A 27,298-nucleotide genomic window follows, 5' to 3' on the forward strand; every position below is an offset into this window, starting at 1 on the left:
ATGCAATATATATATATATATATATATATATATATATATATATATATATATATATATATATATATATATATATATATATATATATATATATGTGTGTGTGTGTGTTCCCTAATAGAATATTATACAAGTGCGGTAAACGGTATTTGACTCACGAGTTTATTTGACACGAGCGGAGCGCAGCAGGGCGAGTGTTTAATAAACGAGTGACTTAAAAAGTTTACCGAATGTGTTGCATACTATACTTTTTCTACCACCGTTAGTTTTTGGGTAAATTTTCGCAAAACATCATGAATGAATACATTAACTGATCGTCAGAATTGACAAAAGTCAAAATTCAAAGCGTAGGAAATATCCGAAAACATCCGATTGCTACCAAACCCGTGTGGTAAAATCCCGGAGATGTCCGAAGTGGTTCAGATCCGTGGGAAACGAAACTGACGAAGTCTAATCGGTGTGTAATTAAGTATTTTACAGACGGGAGTAGAAAAAACTAATTTCCCACACGATTGCCACAGTTCAACACGTCTATAATTATAATGAAAAATAAATTGTAACATATTGAAATACAGTTTTTAGTAGCTACAAAAAGACATGCGTCGTGTCTGCCGGACTTTATGTTTATGGAGAATGTGGATAAATGTGACAACCTCGCACGCCGAATAAGCCCGGGTACAACTCGCAAGCAGCCAGTGCTAAAGGAGTTTGAGTATTTTTCTACGTACAATTCAATCACGAAATACAGTCCACGACATTACCCACCACAACAAGCGACGAAAAATATTATAAAGGACTGATAATTTAACTAAAAACGTAAACTGCTGTCATTGTCCGCAATTTCAAGAATAACGGCCGAGCAATTGTTTACAATTACTGTCGCGTGTGCTGTACGATCGCGATATTTGGCGACATCTATCGATCAAAAGCGGAAATACATAAGCAAGACCATCCAACAGACGGAGCCAGTTTTTAAATCGCGGTGGCAAATATATGTATACCTAAGCTAAATTGCGCTTCGATTTAACTTGCGTGATGCACTGGTGCGGTGAAGAAGCCAAAAATGGACGCCGTACGGTGTCTGTTCCGGTTACCTGTGCGGAAATCTGTTGCGACCGATTTTTCTTTAAATTGCTGAGGCGAATTTGGCTCTTTCGCTTCGCGCGCGGGCCAAGCGGGACCGAGACGGAAATTATGCACGGCCAGATGTGACGGATGCAGAATGAAAAGTAGCCAACCGTGATGTCACGCCGCGGGACGCACACGGAATCGCGATTGTTCGTCGAAAAGCCAAGCCGAGTGTTTGAAATCCGCCTTTTAAGGTTGTTGGCTCCGCGGAGTCGTCGGGAGTTTGTCGCGCGCGTAATGCAACGACGATGATAGCGGCGTGGGGTGCGTCGAAGAAATCGGCGAAGTTTATCGGGAGTTTCGCGGGAGTTCGGGACTGCGACGCCGACTCGCTCGAAGACGGGATTCCGGCCGGGAATGAAGACGTGAGTGATTTCATCCCGGAAACAATTATCATATTATAATTAGACAGTGTGATTGTTTAATTGCGTTTTTTATTAATTGCTCCACGAGAATTCAGTTATCGTTGATCGCAATTATAAAAATGACGAATCTTTCATAGTATAAAATCACTGGTCTGTGCCCATGTGTGTGCTCTGTGGAATTACGTTTTGTGACGTTAGGGTTGTAAAACGTTATGCTAAAGTAAAATAAATGTTTAGATGTTATAATTTTGCTAAACAAGCCCTAAATGACGTGGTAAGAATTAAAAGTTAAAAGCGCCCAATAATAATAATAATATCAATGTTTATTTTTTTTGCCAAATCGCTCAAATTCAAACAAATTTTAATTTTTAACTCGGACTTTTAATGTTTTAAACAATGGAAAGTTTCGCCAAAAAAACTGCCTGATATTTATTTTAAATGTTCGTTAGGGAACTTGCAGAAATTAAACGATCTTATGTATTTGACTCGGAAATTTTATTAATGGGGTTTGTTAAAGTGTTGAACTCTAGAAACGGGTTTCATGCTATAGTATTTATATTATATATGCATGTAGTGAACTCTCGAGTATGGTATAGTATAACTGCCGATCTATCGAACCCATTAAAAATGCAAATATCTTACAGGTAGTACTAAATAATTAATCAAATATTCGAAATAATCTGACTGATCGATCGAGACTGTGTGAAGACAAAAGGCGCTATAGTCGTGAACAATGCGAGCTGTCATAGTCGTAGAATGAATAAACTTCCGAATTCCAGCGATAAAAAAAGTCCCACTGCAAGGCAACAGTGAGAGTAACAGTGAAAGTCACGCAGCGTAAAACTAATTTTTATTTTTTTTTTGCATCAACGCAAAGAATAGTAACGAGTCCGTCCCTGTCTTGTTATAGCAATGAATAATATACAAAAACACACTCCGCAGACTGCAGATTCTGTACTTGGGTAGTGATACATCCGTGGTATTTCTTTTCTACTATGCCTTGGTGATGGCATTGCTAAAATGTCTAAAGTGACGACATTCGTTTCAAATTTTTTCACACACTTAAGGCCGTCGATAAATGTTTTAAAATAATGCACATATTTAATTTAGAGTTGTCATGCGGCAAGCAAAATGTTTTGGAACTTTTTATAGCATAGTCGCTCCTAAAACCAAGAGAGAAGGTGTAATTAGTACTCGTTGAACGTAGCTCCCTGCTTATTTTTTATTGGTTTAAAGTACAGTTAACATGGCTCGACATATCGTTTAATGTCTGTTGTTTGTAACACTACTAATGAGTGATCGTTGTTTTGTGCAATTTATGTACAACCTAACGATCAAGAAAACCAACGTTTATTTTGTTAATGACACCTGTCATTTGCTCAAAATTAATGTTGTCGTTCATAGAGTCGATGCCCTTTTTTATTAATAACACGTACTCTTTTCGATGAGCGAAACGAGTTCGATAGATCGCTAGTCGTACTATACGTGCGAATTTTTTTGGTCGTAAATGCAGTCTCGGCCCATACGTTCTCATTAAATGCGACTTCGGAAAGAGACAAATTCGCAATCCGCTTCGACTTTCACTTTTCGCGATCGCTATTTCAGGAAGCGGAAAGGGATGTCGCAACCGGCAAAAATGGGGGCCCGAGCGTGAAGCACTTAAATCTGAACAATTTGTGCAAAAAGCGGGGCGAAATCAACCAACTCCACGTAGAAGAGATCGTATTGCCGGGCGATTCGCTCAGATCTCTCTCCGAGTTGCAAATATTGAGTCTGAGGGGAAACGGCATCCAGAATTTTCCTACGAGCGTCCTGCAGCTCACCTCGCTCGTCACGCTCGACATTTCGGATAATTGCTTGGTTACCTTGCCGCCCGAAATCAGCCAGTTGCGCAGGTATATCATAATAATAATCATAAACGGGAGAAATTATTTTAAATTTAAAATTTCCACGTAAGTGGATCGGCAGCAAAAGTCCGCTTCTTGAATGCCCGGCATGCCGTCCGGATTTTAATCCAATGGATTTTTGTATTCGGGGATACAATGGCGAAAATCTCTGGCATAAAATCCGGAATGCTATTAATGCATTTTTTAAAATAACGCGAATCCTTCATTAAACCAATTACAAAATGTGGTGGTCACGTAGAACATCTACTCGAAGTTTTTGATTCTTACGATAGTTAACTAAACCAAATTTGGATTGGTTTAAAATTATGTCTAACAAATTTTTCCTTATCTTGGTTTTTCATGGCCGCTTCTAGTAATGGAAACCGCAATACCTTGCTTTTTTTTGTTCTTAAAATTATTCTTTCTTTTTCGGTATTCACTGTATTAATAAAAAAAATGTAATAGTAAATTAACAGCGAGTTAAAAATATAAATATCTATGGTCCATTCGTTTTGAAACACCCTAAATATAATTAAGATTAAACATATTCCGAAAAAAAAAACAAGTGCAAAGTGAAAAAACGGACCACTACTGGAGCAAAATAATATTAAGCTTGCAAACAACATAAAGGAAAAATATGTGAAAAAAAATAAATTAACAAAAGGAAAATTCTAAATCAACTGTCAAAAATGTGTCGCCCAAGTTTTCGTTCGAAATCGATTGGAGGGGGGAGTTTGTTGTACGCCGTGACGACATTATAGCTGAAGCAGCATTTAAATTGAGTTGAATTACGCTTGGGAGCTGCCAACCTGCCAACATGAATGTCCCTTAGTTACGAATAAGTTTCACGAAAGCGCTGAAAGACTTACTCAGAATTTCTCAAAAACAAAGCAGACTTTCTGACTTAAATCAGCATTTCCGAGAAACAATTCAGGATTTCTAAAAAACGAGTCAGAAAACAAGACAAATTTATTAAGACAGATTTTTTTTACTAACTTGGAATTTTTGAATAATCAGTCAGAATATCTGAAAAACAAGTCAGACTTTTTGAGAAATATGTCAAGAATATTGAAAGACGAGTCAAGCTTTCTGAGAAATACGTAGAATATCTGAAAGAAGTCCAATCCAAATAATCCAATCAGAATTTCTAAAAAATAATTCATAATTTCCAAAAAACTACTCAGAATTTCTGACATAAGTCAGAATATCTGAAACAACCGTCATAATTTCTGAGGAAATAGTCCAGCATTTTTACAAAAGTGAGACTTTCTGAGAAATAAGTTAGAATTTCTAGAAAACAAACAAGAATCTCTGACATAAGTTGGAATATCCAAAACACCAGTCAAAATTTCTAAGAATCAAGTGAGAATTTTTGTGAAACAAGTAAAAGTCTTTGACGTAAGTCGCTCGTAAGGGATATTGCAAATCGAGACATCAGATGTGCAGATGTACATTATTATTGAATTTAAGCTCGAACGATCAATAGTAGGATAAGAATAGCAGTGCTTATTAGAGTATTTGAAGTGATTTTTGAAAAAATCCACAATCTTCTTTTATTTTAGGCGAATCGCCTGTTTATCCTTCGTACTGCCCGTTTAAGTTGTCACACCGTTATAATTTCTGGTATTACTTTCAATGTGGCTCTATTCTATTCTATTATATTGAAGGCATCTTCTTTCTCCATTCATTTGCCATCGCATTGCCAATGTTTAAGACGGATCTTGTCCACCATATTCGAGTTATTCCTTACTGATTCCGACTTGTCCGCCACTTTTCCTTTAATGTTTGTTTGGCCAATATCAAAGCAATGTTTCTGGCGTGTTCGTTTCTTTTCCGAAATTTTTTAACTTGTCCGGTGGTCATAGATCATTGCTTTTTGATACGCCTGTTTCGTATGACAGGAAAATTGGTCATTCAGAGCTTTCGCAACTTCGTATGTAAAGTACCAGTTAAATATTTAATTGTCGAACTCGCAGTCCATCCAAAGAACCGGACAAGCGTTTTTCGTGTGTAGAAACCTCCGTTGTTCCTTCCACGCATCCCCGATTAAGCGCGACGGCGTGTAATTAAAAGCGCTGCGGCCATAGAGAAAGACGGACGTCGTTTTGTGTTGAGTCCGTGATATTTTTCAAGCTCCCGTGGTACCTTTTTTCACTTTGATTGCGTTCAAATTTATACGAGACAGTTTAGTTATGTGACGTGAATAAGTGGGTGGCAGTTATATTCGAGTGAGTGAGGATAATAATTTGAAGAAGATTGCCACTTCGACGGTTCTACCTAGCCGTAGGATACGTTACTGGGCAGAAATAACGCAAACCATACACGTTAGGGCACGAATTGGACATTAAAAGATATGATTTTACAAAAAAAAAAGTTTTTTAGAAGGAAGACCGATTTTTATAATTTTGCCGTATGAAGGGTGATTTTCGAACGAGTCGGAGTTTTCCACAGTAAAAACGTTCCTTTTTTCTCTAAGCAAGAATATTTTTATTGAATATTGTTGGACGCTCCTGTGCAATATATTATTGACTTTTATTTAGGTCTAAATATGATTTATTTAGAAATAATAAATTTAAAAAAAACGCTTTTTTGTGGCTCCTTTTATGTTACCGTCATTTACTAATGTTCTATTTAAGAAATTAGCTTAGAGTTTTTTAAAACGCCCTGTATAAATAAAAGGCAAGTTATTGGTCGAAAACCCACTTTCGCCACATATGTTCAATAAAATCGTTAAAAAAAATTAGATAAACATTATTTCGTTTTGTTTATGTTTTTAATATATGCGATGTATACAGGGCAATTCGCGTTTAAGTCTACAAGTAACACATTTTTTTTTAAATAATAAATATCTTGCAACCAAGTCAGACAAATTTTGAATTTTAACTAATAATTGAGTTTACTTTGGTAGCGTGAGTTGATGAGGGGTTGGTCAAAAAATTAACGATAAAAATTTAAATGACAAAATCCCAAATCTTTATAATTTTATCGTCTTTGGCAGTTTAAAAAATTGTAATTTTGAATCAGGTTGCTCATTCGAAAAAGTCGTAGATTGATCCTGCTAAACGTCACCATTGACATAAAAACATAAAACTTTGGATATTTCTACAGATGCGTTTCAAGATAAATTTAAATAAATTTTAAGAAAATCACTCCATCTGATGATGTACAAAAATTGGGTTGTCATTTCGAAAATAACGTAATTTTTTAATAATTTTATTAAAAAATGACAATATTTAGCAGGAAACTAACCAAAATATATCAGAAATGGTAAGATTTAAGTTTACGAGATTACGGGAAATATGTCTAGACAGTTCCTAGGGATTCAAGTGCCCACATGGTGTTCTATTTTAAATAAGAAAGTTACTTGTCCATGAAAATACAAATATTTCGTGCATATAATAATACAAGATTTAAAAAGTATAACAACTCTTATCTCTAAATGTTTCGTTATTTTTGACGGGTTTTTAATGTGGCTTCCCGTTTAACGGAATTCCGGTTTTTGTCCTGCCTTAATGAGTAGATTTATGAAGGTTTTTGAAAATTTTATCAAAATCGTCATTTATTTTATAAAAAAATACTAACAAATTAAAAAACATCAACAAGTTTTATTCACGAGGTTATTTTTTCTTCACATTTTTGTTTTGGTGCAACGTAATTTAAGAAAATATTATATTTATGAAAATATCAAGAACTGTTAATGACAAGGGTTGTTTTTTTTTTAGTTTTCCACCAATGTGCTAAATTAAAAATCAAAAACACGTTTTTTTTGCGCATTTTAAAAAATTGAGAAAAAATTACGTTGTTTTTGAAAATATCTAGAAGGGTTAATGACGGCAGTTGGTTTTTTCTTCGGGTCTCTACAAGTATGCCAATGTTAAAAAAAAAAACAAATAACTTTTCATGATACTTACAGAAATAGGAATTGAACTACTAAAATGAACTAGACCGAATACTTCAAAGAATTGTTTTTTTTTTTAATTTATCTTAAACAATCGATTTAAAAAAATCTTCAAATGCACTCGTAGAAATCGTCAAAATTGATGCCCACTGGTATTTTTTGCGTAATGCTTTGTGCGAATATCCGCTGGAGCCTTATCTACGTCATCGCGCGATGCTCCTTTGTTTAGCATCGCCGATAACCCGCTTGTGCATCCTGCGTGCTCGCACCTTCATTTCCGAACATTTTCACTTTCATTTTTTCCTTTCAGTCGGTAAAGTACGGCGATCCGACGCGAAGTATCCAAATTTTTTTTTTAAGCTTGCGCGAACTGATCGCCGATCAAAACCTGCTGAGCGTTTTGCCCGCCACCATATGGGACCTGCAATTCCTGAAAACTCTGAGGGCGGCAGTTAATCGGCTGGCGGGGCCGCCCGACATGCGGACCGTAAAGTCGCCGGTAGGTATGGTGTGTCTCAAAGTATGTCGTTTCGACGTTTGACATAGCTCAAACAAACAGCGTTTTCTAGGATGTCGCGATGGAGTTTTTGGCCAAGAAAAGACGAGTTTCTAGAAAGGAAACGAAAATACCGAAAATTCAATTGCTTTTCTAAGACCTATATACCAAAACGTATTTTTTGCTACTCCCGTCTGTAAAATACCTAATTACACACCGATCCGGCATGCGGGAAGCGTCATTTTGCCGAGTCAGTTTCGTTTCCCACGGATTCGAGCCACTTCGGACATTTCCGGGATTTTACCGCACGGGTTTGGGAGCAATCGGATGTTTTCGGAGATATTTCCCACACTTTGAATTTTGAGCTTTGTCAATTCTGACGGTCATGCCAGTGAATGTATTCGTGCTGAAAAGTATAGTATGCAACACGTTCGGTAAACTTTTTAACTCACTCGTTTATTAAAGCCTGTGTCAAATAAACTCGTGAGTCAAATGCCGCTTACGGCACTTGTTGCATAAGATACTATTAGCGGTATCTATTCAGTATGTGGCCTGGACATGATGAGAAGGAAGATATATCTCTTTTATCAAAACCTAATTATTCTTACCTTGATTCAAATAAAAGCATGTTGAAACCGAATTTTACCAAAACTGCGTCTACGCTACCGAACTAAAGAGTTGTTGGTATATACATTACGTCATTGTTTTTTATTTATATCTAAGCGTCAGTTTAGTCTGTGAAGTAAGTGCTCAACTAGAGTGAAGAACGAAATAATAGTTTTTTTTCAATTAATATTAAATTTTAACATTTGCACAAATTTACACAAGTACACGTCCGCATACATTCCGAGTTGAACGCGGCGACTGGGACACAGTGTGGACGGGGCTCTAAAGTCACTAATTGGCGAATAATTAGGCTTTTCGTGGCAATCTCCTATTAGTTAACGTTTTCGCTCCAATTGGTGGCGTTTGTTTTCCAAAACGTTGCGTATCGGACAAACCGAATGTTTATTTGAGCAACGACGGCAATGCAAGTAAAAACAAAAGACGTTTTTGTTTTTACTTAATTAAATTGAGTAAAGCGCGAATCAAATAACACAAAAATATGTGAAAGGCAACTAATCGTTCAAAAAAATTAATGTACCGCAACTTTAATTTTTTTTTGTTATTTAAAATGGTGGAAGACTGACAAATTATGTTTATTTTTAATATATTAACACAACGTCAAATGTCATCAATTGTTATATATGTCACCTATACAAAATAAGAATATTTTGATAAAGATCGAAACGTTAATAAATATTTAGAAGAATCACATTATCACATATATTATTATATGTATATACTTCTGTCGTCATTAAGAACGATTTTTATGTGGGGATCAAAAAATAAAATTAATTGCAGCTTAGGAAAGGGGGGTCGAAGGGATTTTGAGGTGTCTATAAATAGAACTCTAATAACCTCTAAAAATGAATTTTATTTATAAATAAAAAAAAATGGATTTTGTCAAGAAATTGTAGTGATTTTGGAATACGTTCTGCGTCGGTTGTTGATGAATAGACCTTTCGTCAACCATTTTGTTGGCTTCTTCGGAGCTTAATTGAAACAGTCGTTGCTTGGGAATTTAAATGTTTTTTTTGACATTTTGGTTAGGTTATGTTCTAATGTAAAAACATAGAATTTCATGTCGGGAAACGCCTTCAAAATTGATACCGACCGGATTGCAACTGCTTTTAAAAGGCAAAAATATATTTTTTACATAAGCGGTTTCAACTGAGCGAAATTTTTAAAAATAATGTTGTGGTGGCTGATTAATTGTGCGTCAAAAATTCATAGACCCGCTATACCTCAATATTTTTTGAGGAGGTCGGGCTAAGCGGTTTTTGGGTTTTATTTAAGGATTGCGATCGGGACGGCGGCAGGAAAATCGGCGGGAAAACGTGCGGCGAGCTCGCGTCCTTAAATCTGCGCGCGAACCGTCTCAAAGGCCACATCATCCTCGGAAACTACAGCGTAAGTTTCTGCGAAACGGCCTCGGCGAATCTCTCACGTGTTCGATTTCCAGTGCCTGACCGAACTGGACGTGAGCGAGAACCGCATCGACAATCTGGACCTCGGCTCCGTCGAGGGCCTGCGGGTGTTGCGCTGCTCGCGCAACTGTCTCGTCAAGCTCACCCTTTACGGCCAAAATTTGGTCTCGGTCATCGCGGGAAATAACAGTGAGTCGTCGGTTCCACCGTAACCTCCGCAATCGCCCCATTTTCCAGGACTGAAAACTTTCGAAACTTCGCGTCCTCCGACGAACCTCACCCACCTCGACCTCTCCTACAACGAGCTGGAGTCGTTGCCCGAGTGGCTGCCCGAATGTCGCAAACTGCGCGTCCTCTTCGCGGCCAACAACGCCCTCGCTTCCCTCCCCGACCGGCTCTTCTCCGACGAGTCGCCTTTCCTCGAGACGGTCCAGCTCGCTTACAACCGCCTCCAACGGTTGCCCCAGGTCAGGCGCGAACTCCCGGTTCGGGAGATGTTCCTGCAAAACAACAGCCTCTCCTCGCTGCCCGACGATTTCTTCCGCCTGCTGACGGAGCTGCGCGTCCTCAATCTGTCCAACAACCGGCTCGTCGAGCTGCCGCCGGCGGACGCCGAGTTGCCTCTGGAGAAGCTCTTTGTCACCGCGAACTGTCTCCGGTCTCTGGACCGCGTCGCCCCCCGTCTGCGCAACATCAAAGTGCTCCACGCGGCTTACAACAACCTGTCGAGCGTGCCGGACGGCTGCGCCGCGTGGTGGCGAGAGCTTGACGAGCTGGTGCTGTCGGGCAACAAAATCGGTCGTCTTCCGGAGGACGTGGTCCGACTCCAACGCCTGGCGGTGCTGCGGGTGCACTCGAACGCGCTGCGCGACGTCCCCGCCCTCTCCCAGCTCACGGAGCTGCGCGTGCTCGACCTCGCGCACAACCACCTCGACCGCGTCGACCTCCCGTCCCTGATCCCGCCCAATCTCAAGTTCCTCGACCTGTCGTGCAACGCGAATCTCCACGTGGACGGTCGCCAGTTCAACGCCTACAGGACCCAGAGGCCGATGAGTCTGGTCGACGTCAGTGGCATGAACAGGACCAGTCTGCCGCTGACCCCGAGGAGCCAAGGTAACGGGCGAAACTATCTACTACTTGAACCAGCAATATAGTGGTTTTTTTATTACCCCAAAACCGCAGTAACCGTAATCATTCCATGACCGCTCTAGGAATTTATCTACCTAGACTAACGACTAACTAAGTATGTTTTCAGTCTTTTTCGCCGAACAATTCTTGAAACATGCACATAAAAAAATTGGTACAATGTAACAATTTATTTTGTTCTATTTCATTACATTTCTACAAAATATAAATGAAAATCCATTTTCTTCAAAAAAGTACGCCACGACGCTTTGGTCTGTCAGTACTTTTTTATGCACGTCTTCTACGGTTAGTTTACACTTTATAAGCGTCGTAGATTATACCCCTAATTCGATCTGTGTATTGCTCTTTAAAAACTCGCGAAGTACCAACATCTTCTCCCACTTTCCTTTGGTTATGTCACTTGTTTTTATGGCTGCTCCTAATTCCTCTTCTGAATTTCTAATAAAATTGTAAAATTTCAAAACAATTTGTTTAGCATCCGAAGATAAATGGATCCGTTTTTTTTATTTGCTGAGGTAGTCCGTCTTCTAAACTATCATTAATTTCGACTACCATCTCCACTTGGTCTTCAAATTCTTCGTTGTTTTCCATATCTTCTTCTAACAGGGGAACGTCTGCTTTATTCCACGGTCTCCACATTTTCAAATGTCAAAAAACAAGAACAACGTTCAAAAACTGTTTAATTAATATATATAATTATTTATATAAAAAAGACTGTTGTTTACAAATTGAAGAACTATGTAGAAGACGCAGAAATACAACAAGAAGAATGTTGTTGTTAATCGACAGGCACACAAGACAAAAATGATTATTTTCAAACTGACGTTTAAGAAAATTAGAGTAGTATATATATATATATATATATATATATATATATATATATATATATATATATATATATATATATATATATATATATATATATATATTCTCACGTATTGATTCACGGATGGAAAAATGTGATGACACTATATTCCGGGATATCATCCGTTCGCTCGTTGAACTCCGACTGGAATCCTGCAAATCCTGCATCCGACTGGAATCCTGCAGACGTTTCGCCAAAATCTCACTTGGCATCTTCAATGCTCGCGCTCCGAAAACACTTCGAACACATGTTTATGGCAACAGGTTCTCCCTCAATACTTATTTCGTTAGGGGATCTTGTGGCATATTCATCCTTTTTTCAGTCAGAAGTTCTTCATAGTACTCTTTCCACTTGTTAATAGGTATTAATTGCAATTTGTTGGTCTGTTTTTCTGTGGTTTTTATTTTTCTTAAGAATTTCCACGATTCAGTACATTTTGTGCCTCCCAAGTGAGTATTTATCTCTTGTTATTTCTTGTCCCACATCTGTCGTTTTGCAGTTTTTACTTTTTGTCTTGTAAAGTGACTGATACTTTATTATTATTATTATATTTAATATTTTATGTATCAATAATGACACTATGTCGAAATGTAATGAAATAGAACGTAATAAATTGTTAGTTTGTACTAATTTTTGTGTGTACGGCAAAAAAGATTGGTTACACGGGTAAGGGTCTGCTCGGCAGGGTGGGGTAACACGGTATGGGAGTAATAAACAGTAGGCCAAGTTAATCAGGGGATCGGTTGTGAAAGCACCATATTTCTGGTCCAAGTATACCCCAAATGTTTTCCGCGTAGCGGCGTTTCCGCCCGAATGCTCGCCGTTTTGCGAGGACGCGCGTGCGACACGTCGCGACTGGTCGGTTGGCTTTTCCGAGACGCCGGGGCGCGCAGCGACGCTACGCGTCGCCCAGGTACGCCTTCCCGCGTTCTGCAATACGGAGGCGCTGTTGGGGCTGTTCGACGGCGAGAACGGCGTCGCGGTACCTCCGAACGTCGACAAGCTGGTACCCCGTGTGCTGCTGGAGGAGCGCACTGTGAAGGAGACCGCGCACGAGTACATGAAGTACGCGATGCTGGCCGTGTGCAGGCAACTGAACGCGACCTGCCTGAACGCGGTCCTCGTCCACGTCCTCAAGTCGTCGAAACAGCGCGATTTCGGACGCGGCCACGTCATGAAGGTGGCGAGCGTCGGCGACGCCCGGCTGGTGCTGGCCGAGCGAGGCGGCCGCGTCGCAACGCTGCCGAAGAAGAGGTCGTCGGTGCCGACGTTGAACCGGACGATTCCGGACCCGGATTTGGCGGAAATCGAGCTCGACGAGCGGCACGAGTTCGCGGTGATGGCGAACAAGAAGCTGTGGGACGTGATGACGGCCGAGACGGCCGTCGCCGAAGTGGCTCGGCAACGGAACGTCGTCTTGGCGGCGAAGCGCCTCCAGGATCTCGCGCAGAGCTACGGCGCCGACGAGAACCTGAGCGTCGTCGTCGTCAGGTTCGATTTGGGCGGAGGGGCGTCGGACGTCGACCTGCTGATGCGCGAACTGAGACAGACTATAGGGGACGGCGCAGTGTGCCGGCCGGGGTGTTGCTGCGACGGCGACGAAGAGGCGCCGCTGCCGCCGCCGCCGATGGCGGTCGGCGACGACAAGTGAGTAAAGTAACGCGGCACACTATCGTCAACTTTAAATCTACCATTGAAGCTTCTTCTCTATTAGGATCCGCGAAAAAATTTGCTAAAATCCCTATCACTAACATTCTCAGTATTTTTACAAATATATTAAAATCCGCGTAAGGCGGAGAGTTCGACTTCGGCTCTTAATTTTTCAAAAATTTCTATTGAACGGATTCTATTCTTTAAATCGCTGTCTTTGTACCTAAATTAACAAAGACAATGTCATAGATGAAAAATTCTGCTCGTTCTTGCCTATTCCTATTTAATTTACGCGACGTTCCTGTCCTACTTATCCCATTATGTCGGCAAATCTTAACTCCCTTAGTTACTTTCGACGAAGTGGAGTAGCTCTTGCTTAGAGAGTATCGTTAGTTGGTGGTTTGCAATGCTTGCCCCCTAGTTGTGCGCAAGTAATTAGCCGTCGAATTGGAATTTCCTCAGCAACATGTGTTGTAGTCTCGCAGTATTCCTTTAGTCAGCACCTTCGGTTGGTTAGTTATAAAAAATAAAGACAATGGAAGACGCCTGTAGGTCTTTGGCGAGCGGCTGTGGCGACTGTAACTCGTCGTCGAAGGCGTTCTTCGCGCAGATCGCCAGGCAAAACGACGGACGTCTGTTCAGGAGCGTCGCGCCGGCCATCTTTGAAGCCGCGGAGGTATGTTTCCGTTTACAAGAATCCCTAAGTGACGGATAATGGTAAAACGAACAATTGCTCTAAACCCTTCTACGTCATATCTAATAAATACTTCAATAAGTGACTGATGTAGAGAGACGCAACATGGTCCGAACAAAGTCTTTTTTTTCCTCCCAAGAACAAGGCCAAAAGAAGTGTCGTCTACCTAATGTAACGTATAGGTTTGGTAGGAGTATGAAGGAATGGAGGTTACAACACCCAAATGACTGAAGTATGGTCTGTTCATAGATATAAGAAAGTAACCAATTGCTTTTGGAATTTAAATTCAGTAAAAATTGTAGCCCGTACTAGAAAATAATTTTATACCTACCTGTGTTTAATATTCTGTGGTTTGGTATACTACTTAGTTTAAGTTTATTAGTAATCATTCTTATTTCGTGTGTAATACAGCGTGTGCTGAATCGTGTGCGAATTATGCAAAATATGTGCGAGTCTGGTGTATCTCAGGAGATGCTCCCGCCAAAATGTAGAAAACACTTCTATTGAGACTAAGAAAGTTATAAACAATGTTTATTTGACTCTCATTGAACGTGGTGCCAGCAAGCAAGCATCTTTAGAAGAAACGGCCACATTGACGAAAATTCCAACGTTAACTGTATGGAAAATAGCGAATAATCCCATTTCAGCGAGGAAAAAAAAAGCGATGCTGACATTTTCTCAAGCGTAGATGACCAGTTACACGAGGAACAAAGCGTGCCTACATTAGATATCTTAATTAGGAGGCTTGAAAAAGATGAAACCGGTGTTAAATGTGGCAGAACTACCTTATGGAAGTGTATTCAACACATGGGTTTTAGATTTTAAAAAACTGGAAAAAGGCAACTTTTAATGGAATCTTTTAGAATTCGGAAATGGCGACTATATGGAAAAAATTAGGATTTACCGAGAACAACAAAGGCCAATTATTTACTTGAATGAAACCTCGTTCGACACTCGATACTCCGGAAAAGGGTTGGGTTGACTCAACTGATTAGTGTAAAACAAACGCGCCATCAAAAAGAGGTAAAAGAATAACTACTTTGCATGCTGGCTCTAAAGATGGTTGGATTTCAAATGGACTTTCTCTGTTTGCGAAAAATATTAAAGATTCTTATCTAGATTACCATGAAGACACCACCGCTGATTTATTTAAAAGTTGGTTTAAAAACAAACTAGTTCCAAACATTCCTCCTAATAGCGTAATTGTAATGAACAATGCAAGTGATCGCAGTAGACAGTTGACTAAAACCCCTTCCTCATTTGTAATTTTATTTTAGATTTAAACATAAATACATACATAAATAAATAAATATTGTTTAGTATCTTTCCTAACAAAACCCCAAATAATTAAATTCTAAGCAGAGTACGGACCTATTCAGCCATATTTCATTCTTACAGCTTGCCCGGGTCTTTCCTTAATTTGTATCAGTTAGACACTTTCTATCTATGAACAGATTTTACCGATCCATCCTGGCATAGACCCCAACATATTCCACGAAAACCTGCATGCGATAAAGGATGCTGAAAAGCATGAGATTTGAGGCGCTAAAAACACCTCAGCGCGGTTCTAGGACCTTACCGTAACACTGATGTAGATACTGGTGGGTAATGAGACAAAAATCTGGGACACCACTGATAAATCCACGATCAATAATGCAGCAGATGCACCTTAAGTATATAGGCCACGATTACCAGAGTTTATTCATGAAACAAGGCAAAATGAACGACCTCCAGAAATCACTATGGAAGTTGTAGCCATGTGGAGAGTCATAGAGATGCTAGTGACCACGAAAACAAGATATTCACTCTTCAAACTCAATAAATTATAAAGACAAGACAGTGTGCGAGAATTACTCTGCCCGACTGGGACTTGCATTATTTATAGAATTTTTTACTTTCATACATCATCTCATTAAGTATCTCCAATCGTATTCTTTTCAGATTCGATATCGGGCACGTTAAGAGTAGTTTACCGTAAGCTTTCCGAAATTCCGCGTACTATTTTATATTTAAAACAGATATAAAAAACCAATGTATTGTCCGACGTGGGTCGGTTTCTAGAATACCAAAGAAGGACTAAATGCACTACAAAAGCATCATTAAAGCTTGGACGACAAGAAAATACTTACAATAATAGAGAGAGAATGAAAACCTACAGCAGACCTGCGCTAAACCTTAATAGTAATGGTAAATCGATTGCCACTATCGAAGCTAACAAAAAAGATGAACCTAGATAGAGCTCTATAACTAGAATCATAGAGAACGTACTCTGTCGAATATCGTTATATGCGACGAAACGTCGGTGGGTTTGGAGCAACTGCTCGTTTCCCTTTCCTCTTCCTACCACTAATCACGTCCGCGCAGGTAAAGGCTAGCCCGGAGCGACGCAGCTACAGGGGCGTGGCGAAAGCGCTGAGACAAAGACGGGACGAGGAGAGGAACCGCGAGGATTCGGACTCGGGCGTGTCCGAGGAGCAGTTCAAGTGCTGGGAGTACATGCTCGAGAGGAACACTCAGAAGCTGTTCGACAAGGAGCTCGACACGTTGGGGCCGGCTAAGAACGGGGGCGGCGGGCGGCAATCGGGCGTCAAATTGCCGGCCGGTTTGTCGCGCAGCTCGCCCCACCTGGAGTGCGGCTCCGGTCAGAACAACCGCGCGGCAGGTCAGCGAACGACTTTGGCGAATTTCCGCCAAGAAACTTTCGGAACACCTTTCAGGTATCTTCCTGTCGAAGCAGTTCGGCAGCTCACGTTCGTTTAACCCTACCGAGAGGGTCGGGGGCGGGCCGAACGCGGCCTACTTCGGCAGCCTCCAGCGTCTGATGCCGTACAACTTGGAATACGACTTCGCGCTGATGCACGAGAGGGGTCTCGTCGACTCGCTCGACTTGGACAGGATGCAGCGGTATTGGGGAGTGGCCACCACCGAGTTGTAACCCCGGTCCACGATGTACAGTGTAAATATATCCTATCTAGCTTTATCTCGTTTCATTTTAACCCGTTTCAAAATAATAAATAATTTGATAATTCCATGGCGGCGATGAATCTATTTGATCGATCGGCCAATTAGGCACGTTTTTTGAAAATTTGAAAATATACGATTATATTGGTTTCTGTTCTTCCAGTCCGCTTCCCGCGGTCCTCGTCTTTCCATTTCATCCTCAACGTTTTAATATGTTTATTTCTTGGAGATCCTCCAGTTTCTACCGACATTGTTGTTTTTCTTTTATTGTATTCCTAATAATACTTGCCTCTTAAATATTCCCATTCCTGACGTGATCGGGCGAAACCTAGACACGTTTTCATATTTGACATATTTCAGCTGACAATAGATGTGTTATGATATTTCCTTAGAAAGCTTTTTTTTTAAGCGCTTTTCGTGTCTTGTCTATGGGGATCGTCGGAATTGTGGGCGCAACGTGGATGAGAATCCTAGAGCTAAGTGCTTCGGACGTTAATTAACCATTTGAAAATGTAGTGGTTTCGGTCCTTCCAGTCTACCTCTCGCGGTCCCCGTCTTGCCTTTTCATCCTCAACTACATTTATCCACTATTTTTGCGGTTTTAGTTTATTTCTTTGAAGTCTTCCAGTTCCTACCACATCAGTTCTTATATCGCGTGCATAATAATTACCTACGGCTGTCATTGTCTTTGTAATATTCTCACTCTCATTCCTTCTCTACGTTTCCTGTAACGTCGGGTACGTTTAGAAGGGACCCTCGACCATATTTCTTTCAGCGACGCAAAGAGAGGAAGGTAATTTAAAAAAAATCTTTTTTTATTAAATTTATTTAAACATCTCTAATAAATAAAAGAAACGAAAAATATACGACTAGGACGTCACACCTATTAAATAATTTTCACCTGGTTCTTTGACTAGAATGTAAATAATACTATTCGTACTGTACAACAGACATACCGCTCGGATAGCTTTGATATATTTCTCTTAAGTACAATATGGCTGACGTTACGGTCCTCTCTGTGCGTGTTGCATCGACGAGAATGTGCACAAAAACATCCAAGTATAGCACGATCACCGATCTATCGAACGCGTCAAATATAGTTCCTCGACTCGTATTTGCCGACCTTAGAGTTGACATTTAACGGGTTGACAATGTGTCACTGGATTCTATCGACGTAGAATTATATTGAGTTTGATAGATCGCTGGTTCTACTATACCATACATGTCGTAATCCGATTGGTTCGAATCTACACCGCGATATCGATCGAGTTTTTTTTGTGCGCCGGACACATATGTATATGTACACACATCGACATTTGAAATGTTTAACGACGTAGCGCGATTCTCGTTCGTCCGTATTTGTTGCATTTGAAAATTGTGTAATTTCGAAACGTAACCTCACTAGTTGTTTACGATGAAATCGTTACTGGCGACGTTGAACCTCCTCGACGTACTATCGAATGGTTTGACATTTGACCGCTAGGTGGCGTATCGCTTGATTAGAAATCCCTATAACCCCCTTTAAATTACCAGAAAAACTCGGGACTTTTTGCAGCCGCCCTTTTAGCAACCTGATGGGGAGATTTTTGAAATAAAAAAATGTTATTTAAAAATTGTTGTTGGCAGCGCTTTGCACCTGCACATCATTCGACGACCATAGCTAAAATCTAGCCAACCACTAAATAAGTAAACTGGGAGATTACCGTTATTTTGCCAAACGGTTATCTCGAAATGGACGGCGTCCCAAATAGCATGTGAAAATTCGCTTCCGTATGTCGAAAGGAAGGCGTTAGATGTGTAATCCAATGTTGCCATTCATCGACAAGTATCCGGTTGGTTTTCGGTATACTTATGACGTATATACTCCCTCCTCCCATCTCAACAACAGAGCATAATGGAAACTAACCAAATAATGGCCGGCAACATTGGATCACGGTCAAACATCTAACGCGTTCTGATTGGGGCGTTGCGGTTTAACTCAATTTAGCGTTTTAATCAACTGATTCATTCTAGGCGGTGAGGTCACCTGTTTTGAAAAATAATTATAAATGTAAATAATGACAATATAATTATAAATATAAAAAAAAAAGTTTTTGGAATCCCTGAAATTGGCTAGGGTTGCTCATTACGTAAATTTTAAAAACAAAAGTTGTTAGTGTTTAAGAGAAATTTTAGAGTAATCACGTTTCTCAGTACCTACGTCGGTTTTGGATGTTTAAATGGAACATTCTTTTTATTTTGACTTACTAATGACAAAAAGCAAAAAGTAGGCAAAACAAATATTAGGCAACTATTGAACCAATGAATTTTCGATAATTAATTTGCCCATAACATATAGTGATATATTCTATTAAAAAAAAAAGTTACATATTGCATTATTACAAAAAAAAAATTAAAAATATTTATTAAAGATCAAAAACAATATCGTAAAATTAGCCAAATACTTTTATTTATTTTTATTATAATACTGAATTAATGATCGTCTGGAACAGGGACGAGTATGAAGAGAGGGAATAATTTTATGAAATTACAATATCCTTAACGATTAAAACTCTAGAAATCACGAGTCTCGTGTAAGCGTACAGTTCCTTCGCAAATAATACTAGGCCAAGTGACGTAAATCATTAAAATAGTTTAGTCGATATCGAGCGACCGAGACATTCTGTACGATTTGAAAGCTTAAAGTTCCTATAAACACAAAAAACTTTTGTATTTTGATATGGCGTGCTATCTGGGCTTAAAAGGGCGTCGTTTTTGAAACATTTCCGTCACCTCTGGGCGTGAGTGGGCACCTTTAGGTTTCAAACGGACCGGAACGAATTTTTCCGAGTCGGCGAGAATCGCGCCACGTCCCTTCCCCCCACCACGTCGGGTCAGTAATGCGCGTTGGACGGCTCTCCCAGCCACGAGTCGGGACTGGGAGGAAAGTCCGGGTATCCCCTGGGGCTGCTGTCGTTGCTCATCTCGGAATCGGGTCCGCCCGGAGGGACGGGGGCGTGGCCCAGACCTATCCCCGGGGGCGGTCCCTGCCCGAGGCCGTAGACCGCCAACTGATCGGGGTAAGGCATGTGGTCGTGGCCGTGGGGCGGCGTGTGAGCCGCCAGGTACGAGGGGGAGGTGGCCCCGTGGAGGAACATGGGTCTCCCGATGACGCTGTGCGGCGACGAGCCTTCCTGGTCCATGCTCATGTTGACCACGGTACCGTAACTGTCGTCGCTTAGATCTGCGAACACCACAACCACCTCTAAAGCCCGATAGACACGTAATCATTGCCAGAAATCGGTTCAATCACTACGAAAAATGTAAATAACGTCGAAATCATGGAAGATGGCCCTTAAAAGTCGAATGTGGGATACTAGATATGCATATTATGAATAATTTGTTATAAAAACTGTACTTATTGCAAAATTAACAGCTACCATTAAACAAGTCCACGAGCAATTTGTTTAAATGTATTGCGATATGTAACCTGAATTAGTCCAAAATGTAATAATTAACACTAACACTAACGCACCCTAAAAAGTATCGTTTATTGTATCAATCTGGCTTGAATGACGTCGATGACGTGGACTGGGCGTCCATATATCTTTATTAAAAGTTTCGGAGCTATTGGCGCCATCTAAATTCGGATAGTTGTGGTTAGTTTGGATCGGAACATCCATGGATATTATTTTTTTTTTTTGGTTTTCACTAGCGTGATTGATCCTTATAAATTGATCCAATAAATGTGATATCGTTGCGTGAGAAATAAAGTTTATTTGGAGTGATTTCACAAAGCGCCCTCTAATGGCGATACAGGCAATCGCTCGAAATGAATAGAACTGAAAAATGGGTTCTTCTTTCGCCATAACTGTAGAGGATCCCAATTGTTTTGAATCCTGTTTAGTGGTAAGGCCAATAGATACGTTCAAGTATTTTTTCGATATTTGGTCATTGTTATCGATTAGCCTATAAAAAAACGTTACCGTGATGGTTGAAGCTATCGAGGTCGACTTTCATGTCGTCTTTGTCGAGAAGCTTGTCGTGCCGCGGCGACGACCCACCCTTCATCGACCTAAAGTACTGGCTCCATCTCGTCCTGCCGGCGTCCTTTTTGAGTCTTTTCTCTTTTGCCCTTCTGCGACGACGGAAACGAAAAATCATCGGAGCAGGATTATATACTGTATACGCCATTTTCGACGGGTCTTTATGGAAAACCTCCATTGTTATCGAAGATAGAAAGATATTTTTATTTTTTCGTCGTAAATTTTTAACGAAAATAAACGGCGTATCTAAAATTCGAATTCAAAGCAACGCGTTCAAGGATAGTCTGACCAATGCAGACCTGAAAATCCATTATAACTAGAGTTGTGTCAATTGCTATTGATTCAGTCACTTTGATTCAATCACTTCATAGGATCGAACGACCAAATCCCGCTTGTTCGTAACGATTCGATCACCTTGTTCGCTCTCGCTGCCGCCCTGACCGGTCTGAAGTGACCGATTCATTGGAATGGTTTAAGATTTAGATGCATGAGAGTATTGTTATAATTATTCTATAGTATTGAGTGTTGCTACATCGTTTGGTAGATTTGATTGTGTGTTGAATTGAATATTGAATAAAATATATATTTCCACACAGGTATTTCATTTAAACAAATTAATGTATTATTAGTACAACCCACTACGTAACACCTATTTTGATAAAATCATGATTCAATAAAAAGCAGAACACAGCTAAATGTTATACTAACTAGAACAGAAAACATAACATATAGACGCAACAATAATTCAAATTCAAATGAATCTGAATCGGTCATTCGGACTGTTCGGATTCAGTGACTATTGCCGCTTATGTGAGCAACAAAAAGCATTGAAATGAACGATTGATGGAAATGATTCGGTCCTCGTAAAATGAACGATTGACACAACACTAATTGTAACCATTTTAAATTATTTATTATTTAGACGATCCTGAAAAGTATTGAATTCAAATTCAAAATGTCGTGTTTATTGTTTTATCTTTCAAAGGCAGAGAAAATAGGCGTTAAAATAAATGTTATGAATGTTGTTGCTGAAAAATCAGCACATAAACCAAGGGCCTTATATTCCTATTTTCGTGATCCTCACAAATAATGTCAACTTGTATCGCCATCTGGCGTCACACTGTAAAATTAACAAAATGGAGGTTTAAACGGGCGTAATTACTGCAATTGAAATACAACGCTCTCCGCGTTGGGTAACTTTATCGAAATACACACGAACAGTAAAATGCACCCACTACCACCACTACAGAAAACGTAAGTAATTAAAAGGAAAACAACTATATGGCAGTTTTTAAATGTCTTCTTGAGCGGCGCCGGACAAAGAACCAGTCTCGCCACAGACCACTAGGACAATGTAACATTCTGTGATCTCAAAAACATCTTTTAATAATCTGTCCCTAAGACAAGAATATGTTCATAAAATGAAATGACGTAGTCACAATTGAGTATTCCGTAAGGATTATCAATAAATAATTGAGCTGTTCTTATTCTCTGCCTTTACAAGATGGACTACGTAAACTGATGGTATCTTCCAGACGATTGCTTGAATTTTCGGTACCTTTGTACCTTCAACAATACCAGAATTAATCCGCAAAGACGCTTCGAAAATGGGACGCCATGCATACCTGTTTTGGAACCACACTTGGACCACCCTCATGTCCAGACCGGTGTCCTGGCTGAGCTGTTCGCGGACGTGGCGGGCCGGTTTCGGGCTGTTGTTGTACGCGTTTTTCAGCGTTTCCAACTGTTTAGCCGTTATCGTGGTGCGGGGCCTTTTATTCGGCTGATCCCCGTCCAGACACTCCGCCGCTGCAACGAAACGCCCTTAATGGAACTTTTCCGCCATCGGTCCTTTTATCGCAAACAAAAAAAGAAACGGAGACTTTTATTTTTCCGCAGAAAGTTTTCGATTGCCTTATTCGCGGTTGTTTTCGCAACCATCGACGATTTTCCAATTTGCTATTTGAATACCATACGAAGTGAAAGATGTACTGTTCTATAGTCATTTTCCGCAAACCGCACCCCACGAAAACCGTTAACGGAGCTTCCTTGTACGAGGTACATAAACTATTCTATTTTCTACCACTAAAGTCCACAGAAAACTAAGGTTTTTTTGCTACTGCTATCGACCAATGGTGCCAGGATCATCCGCCTCAATCCCAAGATTTGTCTTGTTCGAAAAATCGATGAATGTTAATTAAATACGCCAACTGGAAACAAGAAAATATATTTTTGATGTAATGTGTTTAGTTGTTTATCGATGTCCCACTGGCAGCGCATAGATGGCGCTACAAATGATGGTCAGGTTTATTTGTAAAACCTCGAAAGGTAGTGAATGTGTATTTCTTTTTGTATACTTGTTTTATTGTTGTGTTATTGTACTGTTTCTGCGTTGTGCTATTTTCATATTATATTATTACGGATTAACTGGGTGAAAATCAAAAACGCAAACTGAAGACAGAGATGTAGTTGTCCGGCGTTCACTGTGGTGGCTGGCGCTACGTTTGCACGTTATTATCCAGATTCCAGAGCTTGCACTTTTCGTCGGTAATCACCGTCATCTGTCTTTAGTCTGTCTGTCAGTTGCGTCGGAACTTAAACAAGGTTCTAATTAAGGTGGCGTTTACTTGATGAAATTCCGTTTCACACAATTAAATTAAAACAAAAAACGTTTAGATAGATGTCGGAATATTGTTATATTTTGTATTTGATAGACGCAGCAGGGTGTTGCCGAAATAGCTGCCATAAACTAACCAACAACTGTGAAAATCTGAACAGTTTTTGTTCTAACTTAACTTAACAAAGCAAATAACAATTTGAACGTTTTCAGTGTTTTAATTCATGTAAAAACGGCTTACAGAATTCCACACGCGAAAGGAACCAAGTCAGGTTGACATTGAAATCAATGGTGGTTGCCTAATTAAAATTGAGAATAAATACGCGGCACGGTTAGATGGCGCCACAATCACTGGCCACACGACCATTGACAGGTGGGGCAGCGGTCGAGTGGTTGACAAAAAAGGGTGCGTGCAAATGTAACCTTAGAAAATAAAGAAACCCGTGAGTTTCCAATCTGGTATCTTTCAGATTGTTGCGACCTTAGTATTCTGTAGTTTTCACTGTCAACGTTGAGTGTGTGTTATGGGTTTTTCTTTACCTTTCGACTTGGCGGTCTCGTAGTCGGGCTTGCAGACCAATTTCCGGTCTTCCATGAGGTAAAACTCGTCTCCCGTGTTGAGCTGCCTCGCGCACATCACGCAGGCGAAGCACTGGAGGTGGTAGACGTTGTCCTGCGCCCTGCGCACCACCTGCGTGGGCGGTATGCCCAGTTCGCATCCCGCGCACTTTGTGCCGAACCGCCTGCACCCACGGCACGAGGCATAAACAAAGCGGAAATTGTTACATCCGGACTACTCTACTACGCTAAATTTTCCAAACCATGTTAAATAATGGTCTCTTAGGATACCACCATTAATTGGTGGGTCTGTTCTTCATTTATTTATTTGTTTGTAATTAAAAAACCCTCATCAGTAGCTTTATAATCGAATGGTTACAGATTACATGTTTAGTCATTTTTATAACAAGGAAAATGCTGCGTTTAATTGAAGCAACGCATACGAATGCAGCCTTGTAATTAAACAAATTACAATTTTAAAATTTTAAGGCAAAATTTTGGTTAGATGGATTAGATACTTACTTAAAAAAGTCGTCCTTGCAGTAGAGCTGTCCGTTTCGGGCGAAACACTTGTCGGTGAGCTGGACGCGGCAGTCGCTGCACTGGAGGCACTTGGAGTGCCAGGTCCTGTCCGCCACTTTGAGTATAAACCTATCTAAGATCAGTTCGTGGCAGCCGCCGCATTTTGGAATTGTCGCTGCGAACGATAACAAAAAAAACAAGGATAAAAAATCTTATTTCTGGTCGAATTCGCACCCTAACTAATTATAACTATTAATATAACTAATTATTCCAAAAGTCAAGCTTTTTATTGAACTAGTTTTTTTCCTCGAAAATTGAATTTCTAAAACTTCCGAGCCAACCGCATAAAAATCTGCCTTAGTTTTACATGTTTTGTTGTTAGGCATTGCGCTCAAACCGTCGTCTCCCCTCTATTAACCATCTCTAATCGGATTATAAAATGCTGTTGATTGGGCTAGTGTGAGACCGTCAAAAGACCACCACGTTTTTTGCTTAGGGAAGCGGTGGACTTGATCGTGAATGAAAAGTCGTGGAATTGCCAAACAATGTGCCAATGTGTCTGGCGGCATCGTGATAATTCAGGACACATGCGTCCTTTCGCGGAGATGTCTGATCTTGCGGTTGCTGTTTAACAAGCATCCCTACCCGATCTGCGCCAGCTGCGCGTCCATACACGGAGCTTTTTGTCAATAAAGCGAATCACGCACTTAACTTGTGATTGTTTCATCTCATATTGTCCTGTAATTGTCATGAACTGTTATTATTATTATTATTATTATTATTATATTTTATCTAGTTTGCAATTTTAAGCTTCGTTTAGTGGCGAGTATCAATTCTTTTATTTGGGTTTTTCTTCTGTTGTTTTAGATTTGCCGGATAACGGAAGATTTCGATAATCCGGTGTCAGGGGTGTTTTTATAACGACACGTTCGGATGTTATCATCTTATTAACTAATCCCACCACTTTCTTCTAAATGCAGGCCACAAAAGTTATCCATCTTGAAATATAATTAATTTTAACTATTTTTACACAGTCGTTTTATGCATCGCAATTATTCTTGCCCTAATAATATTATCGAAGTAATCAAAATTTAATACATTTTTTAAGAATCGTTCATAAATTAAAAAGTTATTTTTGGAAAAATGTATTTAAACAAAAACGATCCTAAAGCAAATATGAAAAGCTATTACTAAAACAGTAAAAAAACACCCACCGTCTTCATTCATCATACAAAATTTATTTGTAAAATATACGACAATATGATATAATAAACACATTTAAATAATATATAATATGAGAACGTACGTACGTATCACGACATAAAGAACGTCTTTAATCATTATGGAAAATGCACGTTATCATTCTAGACTTGGTGAGACTGTATCAAATGCAAGATAAGAATAAATTCTCTATTAAATTGCTTTATCATAATACAATATGAGAATTAACTTATCGCGTACACAGGGTGTTCATAAGGTAAGGCTCAATTGGCAAGATATAAAAATCCGTAAATGAGCAATTAATTTGCCATCTAAAAGTATCAAAGTACGGTATATCTATTTCACGAAAAAACCAAAATATTGCAATTAAAGCGAACTAAAGTAATCACATTTCATCTGGGTAGGCGGCTCTCATGACGTTTCCTATAAAAAAATAATTGACGTCTCTAGGTGCATTCCGATTTCGCATTTTTGAATTTGTTTTACGTTTATGGTGAGTGTCAAAGAATTGTTTCAAGATTGTGCAGAAGATTTAATGAACAATATCCGCATTTGTCACCAGTGTATGAAAAAAAAGTTTAAAAGATTTGATGGAAATTTTCGAAACCTACGAAGAAGGGAAGTTCCAAAACCTGTTACAAACTCGGAAGGAAATGAGACCAACGCTTTAGCATATTTTTCTGCATTTCCAAATGCGTCCATTCCGAGCGCTAAAAATGATGATACTCGATGTTAATTACAAAATAATTACACTATATATATAATATACTATAGTTTGGTACTTTTAGATGGCAAATTTCTCATTTACGTGGCAATATAAAATATGGGGTGTTCCATTTAAAATTCCCACCTAACATGTATTTTTTTTATCTTGCTAATTGAGCCTTATCTTATGAACGCCCTGTACTCGATAAGTTAATTCTCATACTATATTAGGATAAAGCAATTTAATAGGGAACCGCAACCATAAATTCAAGTGTTTTTTATTTCCGAAAATGTTCAAAACGAAAGTTAATATACTTTACGAGCATATCTGGCAACACCGCACGGCCAAAAATGTATTGCTCTGTATATTTTTTAATTTTTGTTTAACAATCTTCGCATGCCATTAAGGAATATTCTGGAATGGTTGAATGATTTCTGAGTATAGCACTAATAAATGCGAAGTACAACTGTACAATTACATCTGTCATCACAAATCGCACCGACCGTTTCAAAAAAAAACTCACACAACAGCAATTC

The 27,298-nt window shown here is 39.7% G+C and overlaps 2 protein-coding genes across 6 annotated transcripts in view; one reads left to right on the forward strand and one right to left on the reverse strand.

Annotated features, from left to right (window-relative positions):
• The first annotated feature begins 997 nt into the window (after nt 1–997).
• Nucleotides 998–17,122, forward strand: LOC132696970 (protein phosphatase PHLPP-like protein). Of its 5 annotated transcripts, none has more exons than XM_060662177.1 (10): nt 998–1,487; nt 3,093–3,382; nt 7,632–7,770; nt 9,667–9,780; nt 9,833–9,986; nt 10,035–10,910; nt 12,606–13,455; nt 14,011–14,134; nt 16,517–16,814; nt 16,870–17,122. In XM_060662177.1, exons 1-10 carry the CDS (start codon nt 1,371–1,373, stop codon nt 17,085–17,087), a joined length of 3,180 nt encoding a protein of 1,059 aa, XP_060518160.1. In that variant the 5' UTR covers nt 998–1,370; the 3' UTR covers nt 17,088–17,122. The 5 variants fall into 5 exon arrangements, with proteins under 5 accessions (XP_060518160.1, XP_060518161.1, XP_060518163.1 ...); XM_060662178.1 differs by having other exon boundaries at nt 16,890–17,049; XM_060662179.1 differs by lacking the exon at nt 3,093–3,382 and having other exon boundaries at nt 1,378–1,487.
• Nucleotides 17,123–17,984: 862 nt separating this feature from the next.
• LOC132696209 (LIM/homeobox protein Lhx3) overlaps nt 17,985–27,298 on the reverse strand; it is a 58,157-nt gene continuing 48,843 nt past the window's right edge. The window contains exons 3-7 of the mRNA XM_060660919.1: nt 24,836–25,010; nt 24,296–24,507; nt 22,764–22,947; nt 21,079–21,230; nt 17,985–20,336 (exon numbers count right to left, since the gene is read on the reverse strand). Coding sequence (XP_060516902.1) covers nt 19,987–20,336; nt 21,079–21,230; nt 22,764–22,947; nt 24,296–24,507; nt 24,836–25,010 — 1,073 coding nt within the window. The 3' untranslated portion in view covers nt 17,985–19,986. The remainder of the gene's footprint in view (nt 20,337–21,078; nt 21,231–22,763; nt 22,948–24,295; nt 24,508–24,835; nt 25,011–27,298) is intronic.

Source organism: Cylas formicarius, unplaced genomic scaffold (assembly GCF_029955315.1).
Source record: "Cylas formicarius isolate icCylForm1 unplaced genomic scaffold, icCylForm1.1 PGA_scaffold_1__22_contigs__length_36826433, whole genome shotgun sequence".
Taxonomy (NCBI): Eukaryota; Metazoa; Arthropoda; class Insecta; order Coleoptera; family Brentidae; genus Cylas; species Cylas formicarius.